Source organism: Mycotypha africana (genome assembly GCF_025528875.1).
Source record: "Mycotypha africana strain NRRL 2978 chromosome Unknown BDF20scaffold_1, whole genome shotgun sequence".
Classification (NCBI taxonomy): domain Eukaryota; kingdom Fungi; phylum Mucoromycota; class Mucoromycetes; order Mucorales; family Mycotyphaceae; genus Mycotypha; species Mycotypha africana.
The window spans coordinates 1,587,758-1,609,334 of NW_026515725.1; the positions used below are offsets into that span (position 1 = coordinate 1,587,758).

At 37.7% G+C, this 21,577-nt stretch overlaps 8 protein-coding genes across 8 annotated transcripts; 2 read left to right on the forward strand and 6 right to left on the reverse strand.

The window, feature by feature from the left end:
• Nucleotides 1-1,481: 1,481 nt before the first annotated feature.
• BDF20DRAFT_904052 (uncharacterized protein) lies at nucleotides 1,482-3,013 on the forward strand (the record flags this gene model as incomplete). The annotated part of the gene is made up of 3 exons (XM_053082976.1): nucleotides 1,482-1,688; nucleotides 1,801-1,902; nucleotides 1,991-3,013. The coding sequence occupies 3 exons, from the start codon at nucleotides 1,482-1,484 to the stop codon at nucleotides 3,011-3,013; spliced, it is 1,332 nt and encodes a 443-aa protein (XP_052940604.1).
• Nucleotides 3,014-3,095: 82 nt separating this feature from the next.
• Nucleotides 3,096-5,197, reverse strand: BDF20DRAFT_37101 (uncharacterized protein). Its single transcript, XM_053075301.1, has one exon. It carries the CDS (start codon nucleotides 5,008-5,010, stop codon nucleotides 3,178-3,180), a length of 1,833 nt encoding a protein of 610 aa, XP_052940605.1. The 5' UTR covers nucleotides 5,011-5,197; the 3' UTR covers nucleotides 3,096-3,177.
• Nucleotide 5,198: 1 nt separating this feature from the next.
• BDF20DRAFT_37100 (WD40-repeat-containing domain protein) lies at nucleotides 5,199-7,416 on the reverse strand. The gene is made up of 5 exons (XM_053075300.1): nucleotides 7,167-7,416; nucleotides 6,730-7,080; nucleotides 5,839-6,647; nucleotides 5,607-5,773; nucleotides 5,199-5,531 (listed from the first exon to the last, which is right to left on the reverse strand). The coding sequence occupies exons 1-5, from the start codon at nucleotides 7,261-7,263 to the stop codon at nucleotides 5,252-5,254; spliced, it is 1,704 nt and encodes a 567-aa protein (XP_052940606.1). The 5' UTR covers nucleotides 7,264-7,416; the 3' UTR covers nucleotides 5,199-5,251.
• Nucleotides 7,417-8,481: 1,065 nt separating this feature from the next.
• BDF20DRAFT_909140 (uncharacterized protein) lies at nucleotides 8,482-10,248 on the forward strand (the record flags this gene model as incomplete). The annotated part of the gene is made up of 1 exon (XM_053083556.1): nucleotides 8,482-10,248. The coding sequence occupies one exon, from the start codon at nucleotides 8,482-8,484 to the stop codon at nucleotides 10,246-10,248; it is 1,767 nt and encodes a 588-aa protein (XP_052940607.1).
• A 575-nt stretch (nucleotides 10,249-10,823) lies between these two features.
• On the reverse strand, nucleotides 10,824-11,408 carry BDF20DRAFT_904054 (uncharacterized protein; the record flags this gene model as incomplete). Its single annotated transcript, XM_053082977.1, has 1 exon — nucleotides 10,824-11,408. The coding sequence occupies one exon, from the start codon at nucleotides 11,406-11,408 to the stop codon at nucleotides 10,824-10,826; it is 585 nt and encodes a 194-aa protein (XP_052940608.1).
• Nucleotides 11,409-12,283: 875 nt separating this feature from the next.
• Nucleotides 12,284-15,801, reverse strand: BDF20DRAFT_811752 (uncharacterized protein; the record flags this gene model as incomplete). The annotated part of the gene is made up of 10 exons (XM_053076720.1): nucleotides 12,284-12,894; nucleotides 13,135-13,425; nucleotides 13,541-14,149; nucleotides 14,243-14,387; nucleotides 14,478-14,644; nucleotides 14,772-14,838; nucleotides 14,909-14,975; nucleotides 15,058-15,104; nucleotides 15,211-15,373; nucleotides 15,494-15,801. 10 exons carry the CDS (start codon nucleotides 15,799-15,801, stop codon nucleotides 12,284-12,286), a joined length of 2,475 nt encoding a protein of 824 aa, XP_052940609.1.
• Nucleotides 15,802-16,139: 338 nt separating this feature from the next.
• BDF20DRAFT_37140 (uncharacterized protein) lies at nucleotides 16,140-18,444 on the reverse strand. The gene is made up of 8 exons (XM_053075303.1): nucleotides 18,420-18,444; nucleotides 18,078-18,240; nucleotides 17,472-17,925; nucleotides 17,308-17,400; nucleotides 17,050-17,225; nucleotides 16,873-16,962; nucleotides 16,671-16,787; nucleotides 16,140-16,603 (listed from the first exon to the last, which is right to left on the reverse strand). Exons 2-8 carry the CDS (start codon nucleotides 18,114-18,116, stop codon nucleotides 16,478-16,480), a joined length of 1,095 nt encoding a protein of 364 aa, XP_052940610.1. The 5' UTR covers nucleotides 18,117-18,240; nucleotides 18,420-18,444; the 3' UTR covers nucleotides 16,140-16,477.
• Nucleotides 18,445-18,555: 111 nt separating this feature from the next.
• Nucleotides 18,556-20,999, reverse strand: BDF20DRAFT_844209 (fork head domain-containing protein). The gene has a single exon (XM_053079605.1). The coding sequence runs from the start codon at nucleotides 20,844-20,846 to the stop codon at nucleotides 18,663-18,665; it is 2,184 nt and encodes a 727-aa protein (XP_052940611.1). The 5' UTR covers nucleotides 20,847-20,999; the 3' UTR covers nucleotides 18,556-18,662.
• Nucleotides 21,000-21,577: the final 578 nt, after the last annotated feature.

Consider the following 21,577-nt stretch of genomic DNA (forward strand, 5'->3'; position numbering starts at 1 on the left):
CGGCTAAAGGATAGATTGAACTATAGAAATTGCTCGAGGAATAGTCGATCAACGTCATCGCTGCAAATAATCAACCAACGGCACGAATACAAAAGCTTATTGAAAATATGATCATCAACAAATTGCTACTGTTGCACTGCAAGCTGACAGTTGTTGCTTGCTCTTCAACAATCCACTATATTAACGTGCGTTGCAGCATCTTTGCCTCCTAAGGCCTTTGACACCTTTCTTTGAAACTTTGTTGGTTTTTCTCTTGTTAGGCTTTATTATATAACTGGATCTATAGTATCATTGAAGAGAAACTAATTTTGAACAGTCTTGATGACAGTTATAATAACAGCAAAGGGGCGCCCGGTAAAGCTCCACAGCAATGACTCACCAGTCTAACATCCTTTTCATTGATTACACCGATTCTTGCCGATAAAAATGCATTTAGTGTATGCTGTTAGATTATTCCGAAAGAGCCACGTCATGTTATTTACAATAGAAAATAGTATTTACATTAAAATAAAGATACCGCGGTCAAAATATAGATTCACAACATGAATGACGCGCCTTATGCTTATCTTTGTAACTTACAATTGTTGCGTCTTTTTATACTTCTTCAACCTTTAACACATGGACAAAGCCGTCATTTTGAGTTCTTTCAGCGACATAGTTGATTTGACTCACAGACGTTCGGAAGAAATTCCGACCTAAGAGGAATGGGTGCAATGATAAGGGAGGGTGCTGCCAGAAATAAGCTATATACGGCTTGAAGTGACTGGTCAGTGATTTTACTGATGGACGACATAGAAAATGGGGAGCTGCTCAGTTAAGAAGTGTGTAAGTTTAGGAGTGATTAAAGTCACAGTATAAGCTGTCAGCCACTCAATGCTTCAAAAAAACTTATGGCTCTTAGGCTTAGGCCAAAAGATGAGAGAAGTTTCCAAAAATTTAGCTTGACAATAGATGCACACAATAAATATTTGTCAATTTTTGAGTAATAGCTCTTTCACCCTTAGTATATATAAAAGCTTGCATACAGTTATCAACTCAGCAGCAAAAATGGAAGAGCTTGCTTGAAAAGAAATTTGAGATTTTGTATTTTACAGATCTTTCAAAATTATTCATGTTCCGGTCAGGAATATCAGTTGCAACAGCAATCCGTTCACTTTTTGGTTTAACTGGGCAAACAAGGTTAATGAACAGCAAAAGCTATGGCATTGCCAAGAACGGCACCTCTATGAAAGTTGAACTCAACGAAAAAGAAGCCCGAATTTGTGAAGTGCTCAAAGGCGTCTCTAGCTTCATCGCCAAAGAAAGACCTGAACTACCTTTGATCGAATCGCGAATTGCTGGTGGTTGGGTCCGTGACAAAGTAGAGTAGAGCAATTTCAATTATTATCTAAAACTTCAATCAAATACAAGTGAAACCGACTCAATATTTGTTGTAGCTTCTAGGAAAGGAGTGTCACGATCTAGATGTTGCGATCAATGATATGATGGGTTACGAGTTCGCAACCTATGTCAACAAATATTTAGAAATGAAGGGTGTGCCTACTCGTGCGATCGCTAAAATCGACAGTAACCCTGAGAAATCCAAACACTTAGAGACAGCTACTACCAAATTATTTGATCAAGAGATAGATTTTTGTAACTTACGTAAGGAAGTTTACGAGGAAGGAAGTCGAATCCCTACGAAGATTGTAAGTTTTTTAGGGTTACATATTTTCAATGATCTTTGATTTTACCAAATATAGCTGTTTTCTAGAAGATTTGAAAATCCTTTCAACTCTGACTTTTTTTTCTTTTCTTTAGACATTTGGCACACCAGAAGAAGATGCATATCGTCGTGATACAACTATTAATAGTTTATTTTACAATGTCAACACAAACTTAGTAGAAGATTATACAAAACAAGTAAGATCTTATATAAGAAGAAAAGGGAAAATTAGAACCGGATATCAGAACTATAACGTGATTCTCCTTCTAATTGATATGAATTTAGGGCATACCCGATTTGATCAGTGGACTCATCCGTACCCCACTTGAACCATTTGAAACATTCTTTGATGATCCATTACGTGTTCTTCGATGTATTCGTTTTGCCAGTCGTTTTAACTTTCAGTTGGTACCTGAATTATGTGATGCTGCTAAAAATCCAGAAATCAAAGATGCACTTATGCATAAGATCAGTCGAGAACGTATTGGTATTGAATATGAAAAGATGATCACCGGCCCCCATCCTTTACTTTCTGTACGACTTATTCATGATTTAGAACTCTACTCTGTCATTATGTCACCACCGAGCAATATCAAGAGTGGTACCATTAGTGATGATTATACAGCCGTCAAAGCCGTTGGAATTGTCGACTGGTTATGTTTACAGAATAGACCCAGAATAGAAAGTTTGAAAGCAGTAACAAAGCAAGAACAAAGGACATTGATTCTGGCGGCAAGCACAATACCATTTTTAGGCGTAATTTCTGAAATCAAGAGAAAAGATATCCCTACTGTACAGCTTGTTTTGAGAGACTCTATTAAAACCAACAACGCAGATATCAATACTGTTTCTACATTATTTACTGGGATGAGTTCTCTAAAAGCTCTAGCCGAAAAAAATGCAATGGAGGGCAACGTTCCCAGATCTGAGTTAGGCATGCTCATTCGTAATTTAGGCGCCTTATGGTCAACTGCTATAAAATTGGCAGCAGTGAAAGATATTTTGGATGCCTTCCCTGATTCACCTTGGACAAGACCCGGAGAAGTCGATGAAAACTTAGCTAAAGAGATATATATGAAATATGATGCTCTGATAGAAGCTGCACATCAGTATGGCATTGCTGATTGTTACACATGGAAGCACTTGGTAGATGGTAAGCGATCAGCTCAGATAGTAGGCATTAAACCTGGCCCGCAGGTGTCGGAGTTACTCAAATACCAAATGATGTGGATACTGGATCATCCTAAGGGAACAAAGGAAGATTGTGAGGAAGCCATCCGGGCTTTTTGGAATACAAAGCAGCAATAAAAATGTCCACTATGTCACGTTAGTTGGAATAAATAATGGCTTATTTCATTATGTATTATAAAACTATGTACAAGATGAATTAGTTATATTAACTGTAAGTCAATTGAGTAAGCTTTATGATTTACGGCGATGCTGTAGGTTATGTTGCTGTGGTAGTAGTATTATCATTCGTCAATGTGTTGAGTGGTATTGGTGTTGTGGGGTTTTTGAAAAGTGACACGAACATTGACTTTATTCAAAGGTTCATAACGAGGTCTGCGTTTAATCACTTCCTTATCTTCTGTTACAGAATCAGACTTATCGCTTTCTCCAAATTCCGATCGCATAATGGCTTTAAGCTGCAGTTCCATCCTTTCTCCATGGGTAAGTTCCGGCGATAAGCTCCTTTCTTTATTAATGATTTCACGTAAGGGTAATGGTGGGTTATCAATTTGTTCTTCCTTTAAGTGTTCAATAAGTGAGTCCTCTTCATCAGAAAAGATGTAATCGATGTCCTTTTTCGATGCACTCTTATTGCTCTTCTCGCCTGTAGCACTTTTTAAATGAGAGACGAGGTTTCGTTTGCGCTTTTTTGGTTCGCCGAGACGCGAAGAGGCTGTGGATGAAGAAGACGAAGAAAGTGTTGTCGATGGTTTAGGTGGTGCAACTGTAGAAGTAGTCATGTCTGTCATTGGAACGTGCACTATCGTTGATGGAGTTGCAGTAAATGCTGCTGAGAAAGTCGGCGCGGTTTGAATGATATGCGTGGCGGAAGGATAATAAACATTTGCATTCGAATGCTGTGGAGTAGGGGCAGGGTTTAAGACGTTGAGTAAGTCAAATGGATTGATTATAGATGGTAGCTGATCAAAATTATTCGAGAAAGTAGCCGTTGGAAGAGACTGTTGCGGCTGAGATGCTGTAGAAAATGGCAGCTGATCATGGTAGAAGTTATTAATTGCTCGGTGACAGTAAGTACCATTATCCATTGGCTGACTGTACATGTTAGTGAAGCTGTAGACAGAGGGATTGTCATGATTATTGTGTGTCGATAATTGATATGAAACGTTACTGTCATTATATGCAACAGACATATTTGAGGCTGTTGCGTTAGTAAAATAACCGCGATTATTATCGTATAGTCTGGTTGAAGGATTAGGATCAAAAGCAAAAATATCATATGGTTCTTCCTGTGTTCTATTGTTGGAATGAAGTGTTTCGCATATTGGAGGAGACACTGAAGAAGAAGAATCCCATGCTGAATCCTTGGTTGTTGATGCTTCCGGTGATGTACTCGGAAGCTTTTGCGAATGTTCTACTAGTTCAGGCTCCAAAGGCTTTGTGATATTGGTCGCCTTCTGTTTATGAACGGTATTAAAAGTATCATGAGGTTTGTCTATTACAGCATCGGTCGCTTTACTTTCGCCTGCATTTTTCTTCGTCATGTTATTAGTCGCGCATGATGTACAAGGTGAGTTTGTTTTCTTTGCTTTGCTTCTTTTTCGAGTGATTGGTGGCTTTTTAGGAACAGGCCTGTTTGATGCTACCATTAATTTGAGCTCCTTTGATCCATATTCATCGATTGCACTGGCAAAATCAAACACATCATCTTCCGTATTCTCATTAATGTTTTCTTTATCAATTTCGTCTTCTTTGTCTTGGTTTTTGTTGTTTAATGCTACCTTTGTTATCGTGTTGTTAGAGCATTTTTCCTCCTTTGACGATGGGTCGTCATCAGTCTTTGAATTACTTATCGAAGTTGCTTTTGTCGGTATAGTTGGGAGATTCGTATTATTGCTCGCTAACAAGACAGGCTGTATTTCTGTCGAAGTAAATATAGAAGAAGCTACCGACGGTGATATGCTTAGATTCGTTGCATTTACCAATCGATTTGTTTGTAAATCAGTTGAGAAAAGAACAGGTTTGTATATCGGGTCATCAGTTGTGGCGAAAAGTGTCTTCTTCTTAAAAGTGAACAATGGCTCTCTTTTCTTGATACCACCAAGTGAAGAAAACATTTCACTTTGTTATCAATAACTTTGTAAAAGCTGGAATATTGATAAGTCAACCCGATCGACGACGGACGAACAGCAACAATTTGAATAGAAAAAGGGGAGAAACCTCCTCGACACCAGCAAAACTAAACGCGCGAAAACGAACGCGGCCAAAAACACACCTCTTTCCAAATACAGTACTGTACAATTTTTTTTTTGTACGGACCTTTTTTTATTTTTTATTTGGCCTTTACCAGCAAATTATTCACATCACAGATGATATGTCATAGAACAGACAAGCATTTGTTGAAGCACCTTCCCAACCTCTATTACCGGAGGTTGTAATCATATATTTACAAGTAGGATCAATAGCAATATGAGAAATGGTACCGCCATGGTGCCCTGGTAGAATATTAAATGGAATTACAGAAGCGAGCTTCGCTGTGGACGCTTTAGCGTTTATGAATCCGCCTTCCGTATTCGGACGGATAGTAAAAGTAGACTCCACTGTAGTATTCCATAAACGTATATTGTCATTTGAGGCGCTAAATATTTCAGAACAAATGAGGTAAGCTTGAAAAAAGGTCAATCCAGATGAATATTCTCATATCGATTCTTACCATATAATATGCTTGCCATTCGGCATACTTCTAACACAAGACACTGGTCCTGAATTTGCAGGCATGCGAAGGGATTGTATTTGCTTTTGTTGCGCAAAATCATACTCATCGACTGTACCATTTCTTCTACCTATGTATATTTTTGTTCCATCAGAGCTCCAGCAAGCCTATTATTAGATATATAATCAGTTGCTAAGTTTGTGCAGCTAGTATGATGGAATAAACCACTTACAGACAGACACCATGGAGGAGTTTTCTGAGGTATAGGCAAACTCCTTGCTTGATGTGATGGTTCTCTTCGATCCCAAATTAAGCATTGCCCATCAATACTGGTCGTCATTAACGTGTTTGAATCTTTTCTATCCCATTCCAATCCTGCTGACGTTTCTTCTGTCGTTGTTTTCGTCTGATCAGTATTGTCTTTACTATCTTTTGTATCTTTATTACTATTATCTGCTGTTGACTCTGACTGTGATAAATAAGGCGTATAAATAGGTCGAAATTCTGCTGATGAAATTTGTGAGTTATGACTTGCTGGTGCAGTAGAATTGCCATTGGTTGTGGTGGTAGCTTTGTTATCGTATGACCTAACTATAGCTCCTGTATTTAAATCCCATTCTAACACCAGTTTGTCCCAACTGCCACTGATTAATCCTGTTTCATCTGGCGTGATCTTTAAAACAGATACTGGGGCAGTATGTTTTCTAAGTATAAAATGTGTTTTGCCTTCATCATGCCGTACGGTTGTTAAATTAATTGAACCATTTTCGCAACCTTGAACTGCCCAAAGTGCCTCAGAATGAATGTCCAAACTGTAAACAGGAGATAATTTCTGATCACTTAGCGACCTGTTTGAAGTGGATGTTGTTGGCGCAGGCACTACAGTAGATGGCAAAGGAACAGAGGAGATGGTTGTGTTGGAGGCGGATAGTACAGACGATGTAGTTGTTGTGGACGAATTGGCTGTAGTGAGCGCTGACTGAGTGATGTTGTTGTCATTATTACTGATGTTATTGGAGCTGCTATCATTGGCAACCTCGACTAATTTTTCGAAATAATAAATGTCAGAGGGTAAGAAAGCTCAAAAGGATGTATAGTCTTGGGTTCAATGAATTCCTTTTACCTGGAAACTCTTCATTTTCCCACCACGAACTTATCACACCTGCATAAATGACTGAGTCGACATGATAATGTCTCAGTGCTTGTGTTAAAGCTGTCTTCCCATTCATAGTACTAAAAAAGTCCCATTTTCGAATATATCCGTCGTCTGATCCTGTCAATATCCAGCGAAAACAGCGTGTTGCTGCCAGACTAAATATAGGTGAAGGGTGAAATGCTGCTGCAAGAGGAACACAATCATATGATGTGCAGGTCAAAAGTTGGGGATCAATTAAAAGATCTAAGTGTCTCGTGTTATCTGCAGTCAGAGCCGGCGCTTCTGGGGCTGGTGAGTTTCTCACAGAGGGAGTTGTATCTACTTTTGGTAGAGAGGTGGCATTTTGTCATTTCAGCCAAATGTTCTGAGGTCTAGACTGAAGAAATAATCGGGTACTGCCATACCTTCCATATCCATCCCATCGCCGCCATCCTCAGTCATGTTTTCCAATTGTGATGTAGTGTCATCGTTAATGTCTAGATCCTCCTCGTCTGATGACATCCCCTTCTGTTATTTTGTGCCTGTGATAAAATTGCTGAAATTTTGTAACAAAGGAGAGTCTTCAAAAGAGACAGATTTATGCGTGAAAAAGAAAGCACTTGACTTTGATTTGCATTTTCTTAAGGTCTCCCAAAAAAAAAAAAAAAATACCAAGACGTCTCGTTAAAAAGTACCTAGCTATGAATTGTCTGCTGTTTAATGTTAATATCATTAAAAATGTCATCATTGGATTAAAATGCTCTCTTATTGGACATATAGGATATATCTCGTGTATAGCAATGTACGAGGCTCGAGTGACAACTATAGCTCTCATTCGGTGCAATTTTTTTTTAGTAATTTATGTGTTTCAAAGCAGTTATAATTTGATTAGAGTACCTGTCTTCAAAGAAATATGATTATGGACAGAGAGCTCCGTACAGTTCTGAAAAATGATCACCACTCAACAATTGAAAATATACACAAAGGTCGGTTTAGAAAAGATTATTCTTCAATATTCAACGTATATCCATTGTCTGTTCTTGCCTATGCTCTGTCCATGCTCTGATGCATATAAAATGTCATGAACTATTTATTTTAAACACCAGAATTGTGCTGGAACTGTGGTAATTGTGCATCTTGGAGAGCAATTTATGTGTAAAAATGCTGAAACACGTTGGTCTTTTCAAATTTTTTGTGGATCGTCTCCATTGTTTAAGATGGTTCTTCTTTTTCAGGAGTTATTTGCTCCAATTGCCCTGCGTTTTGTGATATTTTGGCAATGCTTGAATTGATTGAGCTGAACCCCCTTAAAATAAAGCGAAACATAAAATGATTCAATCAGCAGACATATTTTGTATTTTGTGGTAAACTTGACAAAATTGCTGAAATGAGGAATCTACAATTTAATGGGTTTAAATATGGGAGCAGTTTGGCTTCAAAATATTCTTTTTTGATCTTATTGAAATAATTGTGAAAAAAATGGCTCTTCGAATTACAACAGGTATGTATATTACTGTGGTTGTAGTGAGTTTGACCCCCTTTCTCTGTCTGTTTCTGTGTGATTTTCTTATTTTTTTTTATTTTTTTTTCTGCTACAGTCCCCTTTTAACCCCTATTATTTACAAGAAAAGCACATACACAATTGCTCAGTCATATTTGCCTCTTTTCTTCCGTACCCATTCGTCTTATAACATATAATAACCAACTATTTTTGTACATGCACATACCATCGTAGATTCCATGAAAAAACTCATCCTGGGAACATTCGGTAATCAAGCGACTCCATTTTGTATATATTCATTTGAAAATAAGGAAAACAACAACCGTACCAAAGTTACAGAGAAGACGGAGAATGACACACTCTTCTATTGCTTGGAAGAGATCAATACCGTTTTTTTGAATGGTCAATTACCACAGTCCTTTTTAACAGCAAATCTGTCAAGAAAGATAGAAGATGACGATAATCACTTACCAACCCATAAAGAAGGCAAAACATTCACATCGATTACAGCACAACTGCAAAGAAAATATCTCGATTGGAATATGAAGGATTTTATGAAGAATAAAGAAACAGGCGCAATATTCATCAAACCTAGCTCTTTATTACCGATCGCACGTTTTTATAATGCTTATTGTCTCGCCGAATTATGTAAATTGACATTGAATGAAATACAAGCATTTGTGGCAGCGCCTTTATTCAAAGTGATACAGTGTCCCAATTGGCACTATCGGCACTACGAAGAATTGCCATGTCACTTCAGTCTAGAATCGCTGAGTGCTGATGAAGTGGACTTTTATGTCGTCGACCAGAGAGCTCAACAAAGCTCCATAAATTTTAACATCACTACAAATTCTGCAGCCGATATGGCATCTTCAGTAGCGGCAAATAATCATTATCATGCCAGACCGAAAACGTCAACCTCTGCGAAGCAATCACCACCTTTAACATATTCGACATCTTCCATTTGTAAATGGTTTACATGCAATACAGACATCGATACAAGTCTGAAACATAAAATGAACAATATTTTCATTATCAAATTACAGCAACAGGCAATCATTGAGACACGACTACGTAAAACCGCCTTCGAAAATCGTATCCCATTGGAAGACAGTATTACAACCATGCGTTCGTATACAGTAAACACCTCCATCATAAATGATGACAGCTTTAGAAATTATAAAAGACGAAGCCGGCAAAAGAAGTTAGCCAATACTGATAACATCACAATACATACTGAAATAAGCTCTGTGTCAAACAGCACTCTTGCTCCTTTCTCTACTTCAACAATTGCTGGCCAATTTGAACAACCTAACACAACTACAAAAATTCTTGCTGTTCAAAACAGTAGTAATATAAATACCAAAGAACAAAGCAATAGGAGTCCCCAGCCCTCCCTTAGTGCTTCACCGCCTATCACCCTAGTCAATACTTGCAGCAGCAGCAACACTTATAATGCCGTAGGTATAAAGAGAAAGCAATCAACATTTACGTCAGCTTCCACACTCGTTGCTCCAGTACTTCAAGAACCAAAAGAGAATACACTGGCTGTTGCCTTTTCTTCTGATGACAGCGCTTGTAATGGCACTAATAATAGCAACAAAAGGCGCAAAAAAGATTTATATTCCTCTACTGTTGATCCTTACCATGTGTTACCAGCAGTAGTAGAAAAAGAACGCGGTATTGATAACCTTTATTTATTAGCCACTCAAGCAGCACAATTAATACCCTTACCACTTTCACCCGAAGGTTCCCCACCTTTATCTTCACCGACCTTTTATGAACGTTCGCCAACAAACGTACAGGTACCATCATGTCTACCGTCCATCCAGACCATTTTTCCAGATTTAAAAAATCAACAGCAATCACCAATCGAACACTATTGTTTACCTCACTCTACTGATAATCTCCAAAGCCAATATACGCAACAGCAGCAACAGCAGCAGCAGGGGAAGGGGACTTCTTTGGTAGTATCTCCAGTTTCTCATTCTTATTGTCACCTTTAATTCCTTGGAACAGCAGTAAAATGGCTGTCATTATCGAGGAAATTTGTCTACAAGTACATAATGATAGTTGCATGCAAAATACAAGTAAATAATAATTCTTCATTCGAAAGCGTATTACGTTTGTTCAAGCATCCTATCGTAGGATGCCCTATTTGATTTCATTTTTCGCCCACTTAGGCAATTATAATCTCATAATAATGTAATATTCTGAATGAGTTATGCGCAGTTGCTTCTTTCCAAACCGTATTTTCTATTGTTTTGGCCAGGTCGATATAGAAAAATAATATATTTTTAATAGGTAACGGTAGTATGTTACTGTATATCCTTTGACCAGCAGATAGAGAAACTATCATTATCTGCTGCCAATTCAGCTTTTGTTACAGATTTGTAACAATATGATTACACCTGTTTTATTAGAAGTGAATAAAATACAAGGAAAATGAAGGATATCTATGAAAAATGGACAACAATTTCATTCCATCTCTAAGTTTTCTATTAAACCAATCTTGACGGGCTTTTGTCACCTCTAACGGTGGCGGTCATTTTAATATGGTGCGACACTTGAGTGTGGTCTTCTAAGCTTTCAACGCAATTTGAGCTTCTTTAATAGCATTCAACAAATCCTCACTTTGACTTTCATAGGTCAATCCAGTCTGAAAAGCTTTGATAGCTTCTTCATATCTGTGCAAACCCAATAACGCCTTTCCGTTTCTAAACCATCCTTTGCTCCAATCCTTCTTCAACCGTGTTACTATTTGAGCATCTACTAACGCCTCTACATAATTATTCATGGCCGCATGAGCAGCTGATCGATTACTTAGAATAGTGGCAACTTCTTCTCTGACGAACTGGAAGGCTAAGGGCTCCCATAAAGGTCGGCTCCAAGAAACCTGTACTGCTAAGCCATAATACTTGATTGCTTCTTCGTATTTTGATTCTTTGTAAGCACGGTTGCCCTCCATCTTGAGCTGATTAACTTGAGGATTGACGGATGGAATGGGTTGATTTGGCTTGGGTAAATCGTGACCTTTCAAGAGTTTGACCGATGAGGCCAATTTGTTTTGGGCTGTCCAATCTACTTTGCAATCTGTGCATTTTTCTAAGCTGTGGGTTAGGCAGACGATTTTATCCTCTTTTGGCAAGTAGTTGGCTTCCACCATGACAATGTGTTGCTGTGTTACCTTACAAAGTTTCAAATTTTTTGTAAGAAAAACAGTAGAATACAAATGATTTATTGAGCAGGAATTTTAAAAATATATCCGATGATGCCAGTGATTTTTTAAACGAAAGCAGAACTATGGTTGAATTGAATTGGACATTATTCAATTTTAGATGACTGAAAGACAAAGCGATGATACTACAACTACAATTATACCGGATTTCCAGCTGTCTGAAATGAACAACAAGAATTCTATTATAGTGTATAAAAACCTCTACTGTTTGCTAATTTCATATTTGCGGCTCACTTTAAACGTGTTGATCCCTAAAAATGTAAATGCACTCATAAACTGCCTAAGCCCATAGATAGAGGCGCTTGTTATAGAGACGATAAACCGGTATTACTGTTACTATTTTTGGGTATATTCAATAAAGTAAACCTGAAGATGGCATGACAAAAGTACGCGATTTTTAGGAAAGAAAAGAAGCATGTGGGGGAATACAAGATGTCCGAAAATAGTCGCAACTCTATGATAAGTTAATTCTCCAGACTGAACATTAGTTAAGGAACGAAGAAGACTATTTGAATCCTCATAGACAATTATGAATACTGCTCAGCGTTTGATTTTTTCTCAGAAATACATCTAATTCATTGCCATGTTGTAGTATATAAATATTAACGTTCATTAAATAGCTTAAATACTAAATGCATACATGCAAAATGGTTCGAAACGTCTATTTTTATAAAAAAGAAGGTAAAGGTTGGACATAAAAGAAGATAATATACATATAGCTATTAAACTCAATAATATTTGAAAGTACATTTACAGTTACATTTACAATTGCTTGACGAAATGAGTCATATTATAGTTCGCCTTTAAAAGCGAGAAGTAATAGATGAGAAAGATGGTGAACGCGTCAAAGGCACGGCTGTCATACATTTGCTATTAGCACTGCTACTTTTGGTACTTGTTAACGACAATGCATTAAAGGAGGACGAAAGACTAGCTCTTCTACGTCGTCTACTACTATTTCTTGGTGGTGGCGGTGGAGAAAGTTGATGCGGTATGTAAACAGTAGGCATAATATACTCTGCTGTAGTTGTAGAAGCAGTATTTGTCGTTGTTCCATTTGTAGAGTGGTGGCTTTCTGCTCTTGTGGTATTGGATCTTTTTCTAGTTGTAGTATTAGCAACAGTTTTTGCTCCGGTTGTCGGTTGGTGGTGTTGAGGCGATAAATGGTGATTATAGATTTTGTTCTCCCTAGGGGAGACAGATGCCACAGGGTGACTGTTGGTAAATAAATGAAGGTCTTCCCCACCGAAAGTGAAATGTTCAAACAGGAAGCCTTCCAGTGGTTTTGTATAATCTTCTTCTACCTTTCTATTGCTGTCCGTTGAAGTAACAAAGGAGCCGTTGAAGCTGTCATTTTCTGTTGGTAGCTTATTGCGAGAAGTCCAATGCAAGTTCTGAGCATTTTCATGACGGCCTACATTTGATCCTGGAGACATTGTTAAATTACTGTTATTCTTATTATTCTTTGTCAAGGTATGGTGTGTTTTTGGTGTTGACGGTTTAGCTATACTATTTACAATTCCTGTTTTATAACTACTGTCATTCATATGATGAATAGCAGTTTCTGATCTAAATTTTGGCTCACCATGATAGGCATTTGAAGATACTGACACAGTGGAAGAATGATTATAATTTTTTACACCTGTCATTTCACAGCTCCTTTGTCGAGCCATGTTGGCAGCTACTGCCTTAGGGGTCGGTGTACTTTTCGAATTCAAATGCTGATTACGATCATGAGGATGGTTTAAAAGCTGGTATGCTAACGATGAAGGATTGCTTGAAGGAGGCAAATTGAGTTTCCTTGGTAATCGTCCAAGCACTTGGGATGAGTTGATTGTCCCTTGTCCTTGAACAATTTTGAGAAATTGTTGCTCGTCAAAATATTTTAAAGCTGCCCAAGATGGATTCAGAAACGAGAACCGTTTTTTTATGGAGTTAAGATTTTCTATATAAAGTGATGTATAGAGGTTAATAGCTTGTTTCTCTATAAATTTTGCAAGTTTGCAAAAAAAAAAAAAAAAAGAAAAAAAAAAAACAAAACAAAAAAAACGACAACGTACGTTTGCCTATACCACCATGTTCCAGCATACCGTGGAGCGGCTTATGTGGGGCAGGCAGTGTACCTTTTGTTCCTTGTTTAAGTGGCGCTTTTCCTTTGACCAGGCGACAAATATTACGAGCAATACAAACACCAGATATAGTGGCAGCATAACCTGTTTTCTCTTCCACAACGTTCGTAACATCACCACCTGCAAAAATATGCTTGTATCTATAATGATCAATTTGTAATGTAGATTTCACTTTTATGCGACCTGAAACATCAATACAAGTTTCAAGCGAGGAATCCGAGGGCATTGCAGTGAACAAACTGGTGTTGGGTCGAGTTCCGGTCGCAATAAATACTTTATCGTAACCTGAATACAGACGACCACTTGATCCCAAATATATATTGGCGTTGCTTGAATCAAAGTCAATGATTCTTTCATTGCAAATAACGTTGACGCCTAAGTCTTCCAAGTATTTCAAAGCGACGGCTTGCTGACGTACATCACTTCGACTGACAACGTTAGAATGAGAATCAACCAAGGTAACTTCTTTTTTTGGATATGCACCAGGAAATGTATGTTGGGAAATCTCTGATGCTAATTCACAACCTACCAGGCCGCCGCCTATAGAAGAAAGAGAAAATAAACCGAACTTTTCAGTACGAATACAGACTATTGCCGAAAATAAACTCAACAGTTTTTGGAGAATCTTATTACCAATGATCAGGACTTTGCGAGCCTTCAGTAACTCCAAATAGGATTGCTCCAAGCCAGTTGTACGGTATAAAGAAGATGTGTCCATAGATTTGAGCTGAGACGAATAAGAACTTCCGGTGGCAATTACAAGATAATCGAATTTGATCTGATGTGAAATAAGGATAGAATTGAACGTACTTTAACTATAGGTGCATCTTGGGGAGTGCAATTAATAAAAAAGAAAATAAGAGCTTACCACTTCACCATTTACAGTAACGCTCTTTCCCTTGTTTGCAAGGTTTTCGGCATAACCAATGATGACTCTACCATTTTGAACATAGGCATCATGTCGTACACGTAAACTACTTGATTGCTCTGGATGGATGATTTTTCGAACAATACCAGGGGTATATTCAAAAGAGTCTTTCACAACAACAAAAAAAGGAAAAAGAAGGAAAGAGAAAGAGAAAGAAAGCTGACAGTTATTATCGCATGTAACGTAGATTGTCTCATGACATGTCTAATCTGCCTGTAGTAAAAAATACTATACCTTTCGTATCGATCAATGTAACATAGAAACGTGGCATTTGATCTAGGATTGAAGCTACAGTAAAACCCTATAAAAGGAAATGTTTAGTACCTGCGGGATTACTATACTAAATCTACTCCATCGGTTAATACACTTACAGTAAATCCACCACCTATAATACAAACTCTCACTTGTTCACTTTTGATTTTAGCAGGATTTATTGTCCTATATAGATTCGTTGTACAGACATTAATATTAACGGCAATAAGAGGGCTCCTGACTTTCCTTTACAGATTCTAGACGTTACCCCAATGAGAAATCCATTGTCTGCATAAATTCTGAGAGCTTAATTTCCTACATAAAATTTTTGTATTAGCGATCAATACCTTATTGCAATGTCACGAGAAAAACGTGATAGAAAACTATAATTTTCTATCTCCATTTGGAATTAGTGTAATACCAGCATGTCAAGAACCTGTGCTTCTGTTTCTTCTAAAATTGTGACAGCGTCTATTTTATCCACAATAGCCCATTGTAAAGTGTTTAAATCCTTTTCAACTTTTTCTTGTGTAGTAACGTTGAGTTCTAAAGGTGAACCTTGAGCAAGAAACGTTTTATAGATCCTATTTGAAGTAACATAATCGCAGAAACAAAATTTTATGATCAGTTCAGGAACGGCAAAAAAATAAAAAATAAAAATAGTAATGTCTCATGTTCGTTATTTTTTGTTCAACATTCTATACCTGTGGAGGATGGATTCTACTACTTGTGGGTCTGTCTCATGTTTTAGTTGAGTTATGGCTTCAATAAACAATAGATTTTCATGTGCCCAAGATTGACGTAGGAAGCATTCAAAAGCACATAGCAGTTTCGGATTGGATAGCACTTGACTTAGAGTAAATTGTGGTTGCGTAGTCGTCGTTGTTGTGGTCTTGGTGGAGTTGGCTGCAGCAAGAAGGTTTTCTAGTGATGGCGAAGAGGAGCACGTTGAAGATGAAGATGATAAAAATGATTCTTGTGAAAGAGATTCTTCATAAAGATGATGATTCATTTGCTGGTAAATATATCTAAATTATTAAACTGAAACAATTATGTAAAGCCTTATATCACAGAATAAAAAGAAACAAAAGTGGAAGAATGGAAAAAAAGAATAAAACAAAATCGTAAAAATGCCGAAATTCCACAAACATCGTTCGGACGAGGATAGCCTTGTCAAAATAAGGAAGGGCGTAGTAGAATACAACAGATAAGGCAATATCATCATATGTTTATACAGTGGGGAAGAAACTGGGGAAGAGGCTGAGAAATACTAAATAAAGCGGCGAAGAACACCTTCGAACAATGTAACAAACAGATTGACAAATGGTATGATATTTCAGGCCAATCGGAGAGTCAGTGCACTGCAATGTTAGATCATTTGTACAACTTGAAATAACAATAAAGGACCAACAGAAAGGTATAGATTGTGAACGTTATGTCTGGTCATTTTAGCGTAACAAGTGCGTCTATAAAAAAGCTTATATAACCTACACCTTTAATATTTAAAGACAAAAGGGCATTTATTGCGTAAAAGTACAGAGTTTGACTCAGAAATAGGAGCAGGGAGTTGAATACATTTTGGGGTTAATTAAAATAAAAGTATAGTTAATTGTTATTGTATACTATATCTACAAAGTCTATCTTTTTTGGTATCATTCAGGTTGTTCACGATCGCTCTTCGAAAGCTTTTACCAAACGGGTCTTGAATCATGTTTAGCCATATCGATAATTCTCCAACCATTGGTAACAGGGTTCTGTAGGTCTTCAGGTTCCTTTGTGAAAACACAAGCATACGTTACTTGTTCGATGTGATCCTATAATGTCAATGTAAATATAATTGAGTAACAGTTTCGTGAATAGTCCTGGTTAAAAGTGCTTTACCTCCTTGCCATAGGCGATTTCTCCTGACTTGGCGTTACGGAAAACAATAATTTCCTGAGTACGGAATGACAAAACTAGCACAGGTACATCATTTTCTAAGATCTTGGCAGCAACCAACTACATCACAAAAGTTTAAGTGTCAGCATCTTATACTAAACCTCATATTGTATATGTACATATATGCCTGTATAAATATACTTACATCGACGTCACGTAAATCTTGAATCTTACAATCACTAATCAATCCTTGTTGCATTTGTGCCTGAATAACAGCAGTCAAAACATTATAGGTCTAATATACATCAAAGTAAACTCTTATTTATCAGCTTCCGCAATTTTTGGTCAAAGATAACATTCAGCGCTAAAATCGATAACTTACAGCTTCAGAGCACCATAATTTCAATGTTTCAACATCACCCTTCAAATAAGCTTCCATAAGTTCAGGAATTATAAATTTACGTGCATCTGTCAAAAATTTATCCATGTTAAAAGTGGGATCAATGGCTTGGAAAGCTCGAATAGCTTGAGCCTGATCGGATTCTTCAAATAAGGAGCCTAATATCATAATCATAGGTAATAATGACTTTATGAATATGACCAGAGTTTCCAATGTCACTCGTTATCTCAAATACATTACCAAATGTGTCAGCAATGCGATCAGTGATAGCGCGGGAATATGATACGAATAAATTATCTGATTCTTCGTAGTTCTTTCTGGCGCGGAAAATGCCTAAACACAAAGTCATCTTGTTAAGCAACCTTTAACCTCTCTTATACATTTCACAAGTCTTTATCCATTACCTTGCATAATTGGACTTTCTTCCTTGAACTTAGTCCAGCTTTCTTTCCATTTAGAATCCTTATGAAGCACTAAATTGGCACCAGCGTTGGGATTTTCAGCTACTGTTTTCGCTGCTTCAGCTCCTTCGCCCGACCCTTTAGAAGCCTGTTTCTGGGCTTCTTCTCGCATTTTACGTCTGGTTTCCCTATCTACGAAACCACCATATCGGCCACTGTTGTCTTCCAATACTGTTTTAAAGGAATCGGTGATCTTCCCCACAGTTTCACTCTTTTTCAAAGGCTCAGCTGTTTTATTAATGGTCTCAGCAGCTTTTTTTATCTTTTCTGTGGTATCTTTGGCAAATTCTGTTTCGGCTGCCTTTTTAAAGGATTCATTGACAGTGGAGCCTACTTTTTCAGCTGCTTTGGAGATTCTTTCCGTTGTTTGCTTTAACCGTTCTGATTGAGCAGCTTGCTGAGCCTAATGAGAATCATCATTAGTTTACACCCTCTTTCGTGGAATGTAAAGCTCACGTCCTTTCGATGACTTACTTTGAATAATTCTTTGGCTTTCTTTAATGCTTCACTATCACTTAAACGACCGGACTCATCTTGTATAGTTTTTACCTCTTTGCTTTTTGACATTTGTTCTTTGAAAGTATCCATGAAAACCTTAAAAGGCGAACTGTAATGACGAACAATCGTTGTGTTTGGGTGACGACAACGAGCAGAAGCAGCTCCTGTCACTTGCGCAGTGGCTCTGGCAGTTGTTGCTCTTGTTAAGAGAACTCTATAGGCAGACATTGGTGAATAGAATTAAAACTGAAAAGGTAAAAGAGGATAAATCTTTCGTTAAACCCTTAAAATTGTATTAAACAAGGCAACGTTTTGATGAAAGAAAGACTCTCTGCTGTTTGCAAGGAACCTCTTAAAATTGGAAAGGGCGGGGTGGGTGTGGTAGTGGCTTACCGATCTGTTTGGATAAACCCATGAGTTGAAAAATGCTCCGTCTGAATAAATCAGGCCCCATCTTTTTACGTTTTTTTTTTTGCGTCGCTACCATTTGTTATGTCTGCATTTGAAAAAAAAAAACAACTTAAAAACTGTAGGAATTTTTATTGATATCAAGCTTGAATAAAAAGGAACTCATATATAAAAACAATAAAGGCGTACACACGCTAATCTGTAAATGGCTGTGCGGGTAAAGTCATTTTAATTTGAAGGAGGAGTCTTTTTATCGGTATCATGCTTTGAGCTAGCTGTAGCACTGGTTGCCGTAGACTCGGACAAAACTATATCTTTTGACAAAGTGCCTGAGGCGCTATAGTTGCCATCAATTTCGTGTTTAGTTATTGTTCCATTGCCATCCTCTTCAATTTTAGGGTTATTCATACTTATAGCCATAGAGAGCTTCTCGTCGGAATTCTTAGTGATAGTATCGCTTCCGCAAGAAATATCGTCCTCACTCTGCATAATTGTAACAGTTGAGGGGTTAACATCGTTGTTGATGGTAATATCAGTTTTTTCGCCTGTTGGAACAAGAGTATGAACATTTGTTCCATCCTCACTATTGTGTACCTTGTTTTGATCTGTATCCTTGTCGCTGACATCTCCTTTTTCCTTTTCTTCCTCTGTTTCACCATCTTTCTTCTTCAGGATGCTGTTCAACGCTGAGGCTAATTGAGGAGGTAATTGAGTCATAGCTTGAGGTAATGCTTCCGTTACAGATGCAGGTAAAGGGTAACGGATAGGATCTAGAAGATGTTGACGAATAGTATTTTGTAATTGCTCTTGAAGTTTTGCTTGGGCTTCTGGGTTCGGCTGTAGGTGAGGTTTAAGAAGCGGTGGTTTTGATGATGGGGATGATGCTGTCGGTGGCGGTGTACCTGATGATCGACACTGTTGCTCTTCGGTAAGTGTAACGTTTTCCTTTTCATACAGCGGTATTGTACTCTCAAAAGGAACTATTGAATTATTTACAACGATCGACGGGTCGATGGATGTTACAAGTGTTGAAGTAGAATTTTGAACAATCGTTGCGAATTCTCCATCCGCTATTGCCGTTGCTGCTCTGGGAGCAGTAATAGTTTCATTGGGTATTTTTTCATCTAACTTCGTATGCTCTCCATCTTCTGCTTTCGAAGCAGCTCTGTCTGGCATAGGATGGTTCACAGAGTAAGCATCTGTTTTGACTGTCGACGTTGGCGTCGAAGAATAATGTTCCTTTTTAATCTTTTTTCTGGCGTTCCCAAATTCTTCCTTTTTTGTTGCGGTGGTCAGGATATCTGTTGCAGGGAGACTAGACTGTGGGGTTGCTGTGTTTGTTCGTTTATTTTTCTTCTGAATTACACTCATGAATTGTGGCTCTACATTATTATCGATAGTCCAAAATGCCCCCTTCCCAGGTTCAGAATGACTTCTGGGCACTTTAACAAATGCTTTATTGAGAGACAAATTGTGTCGAATTGAGTTTTGCCATCCATTTTGTGAGATTTGGTAGTAGGGATAATGCGACGTTATGAAGTTGTAGATACCATTCAATGTCATTTTCTTGTCTGCCGTAGAAGTGATAGCCTGAGCAATCAAAGCAGCATAGGAATAGGGAGGTTTTACATTCTTATTGGTAACAGCAGTGGCGGTGGCTGTGTCCCCTTCTAAATTATTTGCCGTGGTTGTCATCATTGTAGCTACAGTTGGGTCAATGAGATCTTCAATATTCATCCTTTTCATGCTCCGTTTTTCTAATTGTTGTGGCGTCGTTGTTGATGTTGACGATATAAAGTTGAAATCCTCGCTATCAATCGTTGGCGGTAAGTCGTTGTTGGTAGGATTGGATTTACTGATGGTCATCCTTGGTAATAGAAATTGAAAGGCCATCTCGCCTATCTGTATTTTTGTTTTGTTCTCTAAAGGTACTGTCACTCCCCTCTCAACGAATTGTTCGTTCACAAAAGCACCATTTTTACCGTAAATTGTCAGTTCAAAGCGGTGAGTGTTAAAATTATAAAATAGTCGCGCATGTTGCCTAGAAACCGATTTTGTATTTCCGAGCGGTATATCGACGTTATCAGGATTAGATACCTTTCTTCCTAAGGTTATATGAAGGCTACGAACGTAGTAACAAAGATCGTCACCTTCCAATTTGGCATAAGCTTGCACCGGACTGGAGTCAACACAAGCAGCTACCGGTCCATTATCTTGTGGATGTTGATGCTGATGTTGAAAAGTACCAGCAACATCAGCATTAGGATTAGTAGTTTCAGGTACAGTTGCTTGTGCTACTGCTTCTGCTACAAGCTTCGAAATGGCATTTGCATTGTTAATGTTGCTGTTATTGTTGGTACTGTCAGATTGTGTTGCTGTAGCATTTGAAATTGCGGGGTCGAAAGAAGTCATTAGCAAAGGATCTATTTAAAAGTGCGGGGAAAGGGTTGCATAAAGGATGAGTGTTTAAAGACTGAATAGTATACGGCGATAATTAAACACGGTCGAATAAAAGGAGTGGAGAGTTATTGACAAAAATCAAAAATTCAAAAAGAATCTATGGATTACAACCCTTCTTTTTTTTTCGCTGTTGTTTAACCTTCTTTTAGTCTTTCTTTTTATACCAAAAACACGTGTAAGTTGTGTTACTAGAAAATTACTGATGGAAAATGATGGATTGAGCAGGAACAAACAAAAATGTTAGCTGATACAGTAAAAAGAATACGCTCTCCATCATAAAGAAATGCCCGTACAGTGGTAATTATCGAAAGAGTTCATATTAAAGAATAGGATATCCATCTATCAATGTACTTCATAGTAAAGAGAACGACTTGTGATACAAATAACTACACTGATAATGAAAGAGCATCTTTCGATAATAAGTTATTGAGCAAGAAAGGTCTCAACATTTAGTTTATTTCTATTGATTCAACCACTCCTCAATTGTTTTATGCTTCCGCAAAAAGATGAAATTTGCAGTATGTAGCGACATGGACATACTCATTTGCACTTTGCTGTTAGCTATAGTTAAGATAAGGAAAAGGAACGGATCATTATAATTGCATCTTCATTAATAATGCAAGTGTAATTGTCCTCGCTAAAAATGTTGTTGTGGACACTCCATGTGATATTGCTGTATTGCT

Excerpts from the sequence above, each read along its gene's own strand:
- BDF20DRAFT_37140 (XM_053075303.1), bottom strand. The coding sequence starts at position 18,116 with ATGGATACTTTCAAAGAACAAATGTCAAAAAGCAAAGAG. Across the intron at positions 17,926-18,077 it reads AAATGTCAAAAAGCAAAGAG|CAAGCTGCTCAATCAGAACG; the intron begins GTAAAAACTATA and ends CATTAGGCTCAG. Across the intron at positions 16,604-16,670 it reads AAATCGCCTATGGCAAGGAG|GATCACATCGAACAAGTAAC; the intron begins GTAAAGCACTTT and ends TTGACATTATAG.
- BDF20DRAFT_37100 (XM_053075300.1), bottom strand. The coding sequence starts at position 7,263 with ATGTCATCAGACGAGGAGGATCTAGACATTAACGATGACACTACATCA. Across the intron at positions 7,081-7,166 it reads CGATGGGATGGATATGGAAG|ATACAACTCCCTCTGTGAGA; the intron begins GTATGGCAGTAC and ends TACCAAAAGTAG. Across the intron at positions 6,648-6,729 it reads GGAAAATGAAGAGTTTCCAG|TCGAGGTTGCCAATGATAGC; the intron begins GTAAAAGGAATT and ends TCGAAAAATTAG.
- BDF20DRAFT_844209 (XM_053079605.1), bottom strand. The coding sequence starts at position 20,846 with ATGACTTCTTTCGACCCCGCAATTTCAAATGCTACAGCAACACAATCT.
- BDF20DRAFT_37101 (XM_053075301.1), bottom strand. The coding sequence starts at position 5,010 with ATGTTTTCTTCACTTGGTGGTATCAAGAAAAGAGAGCCATTGTTCACT.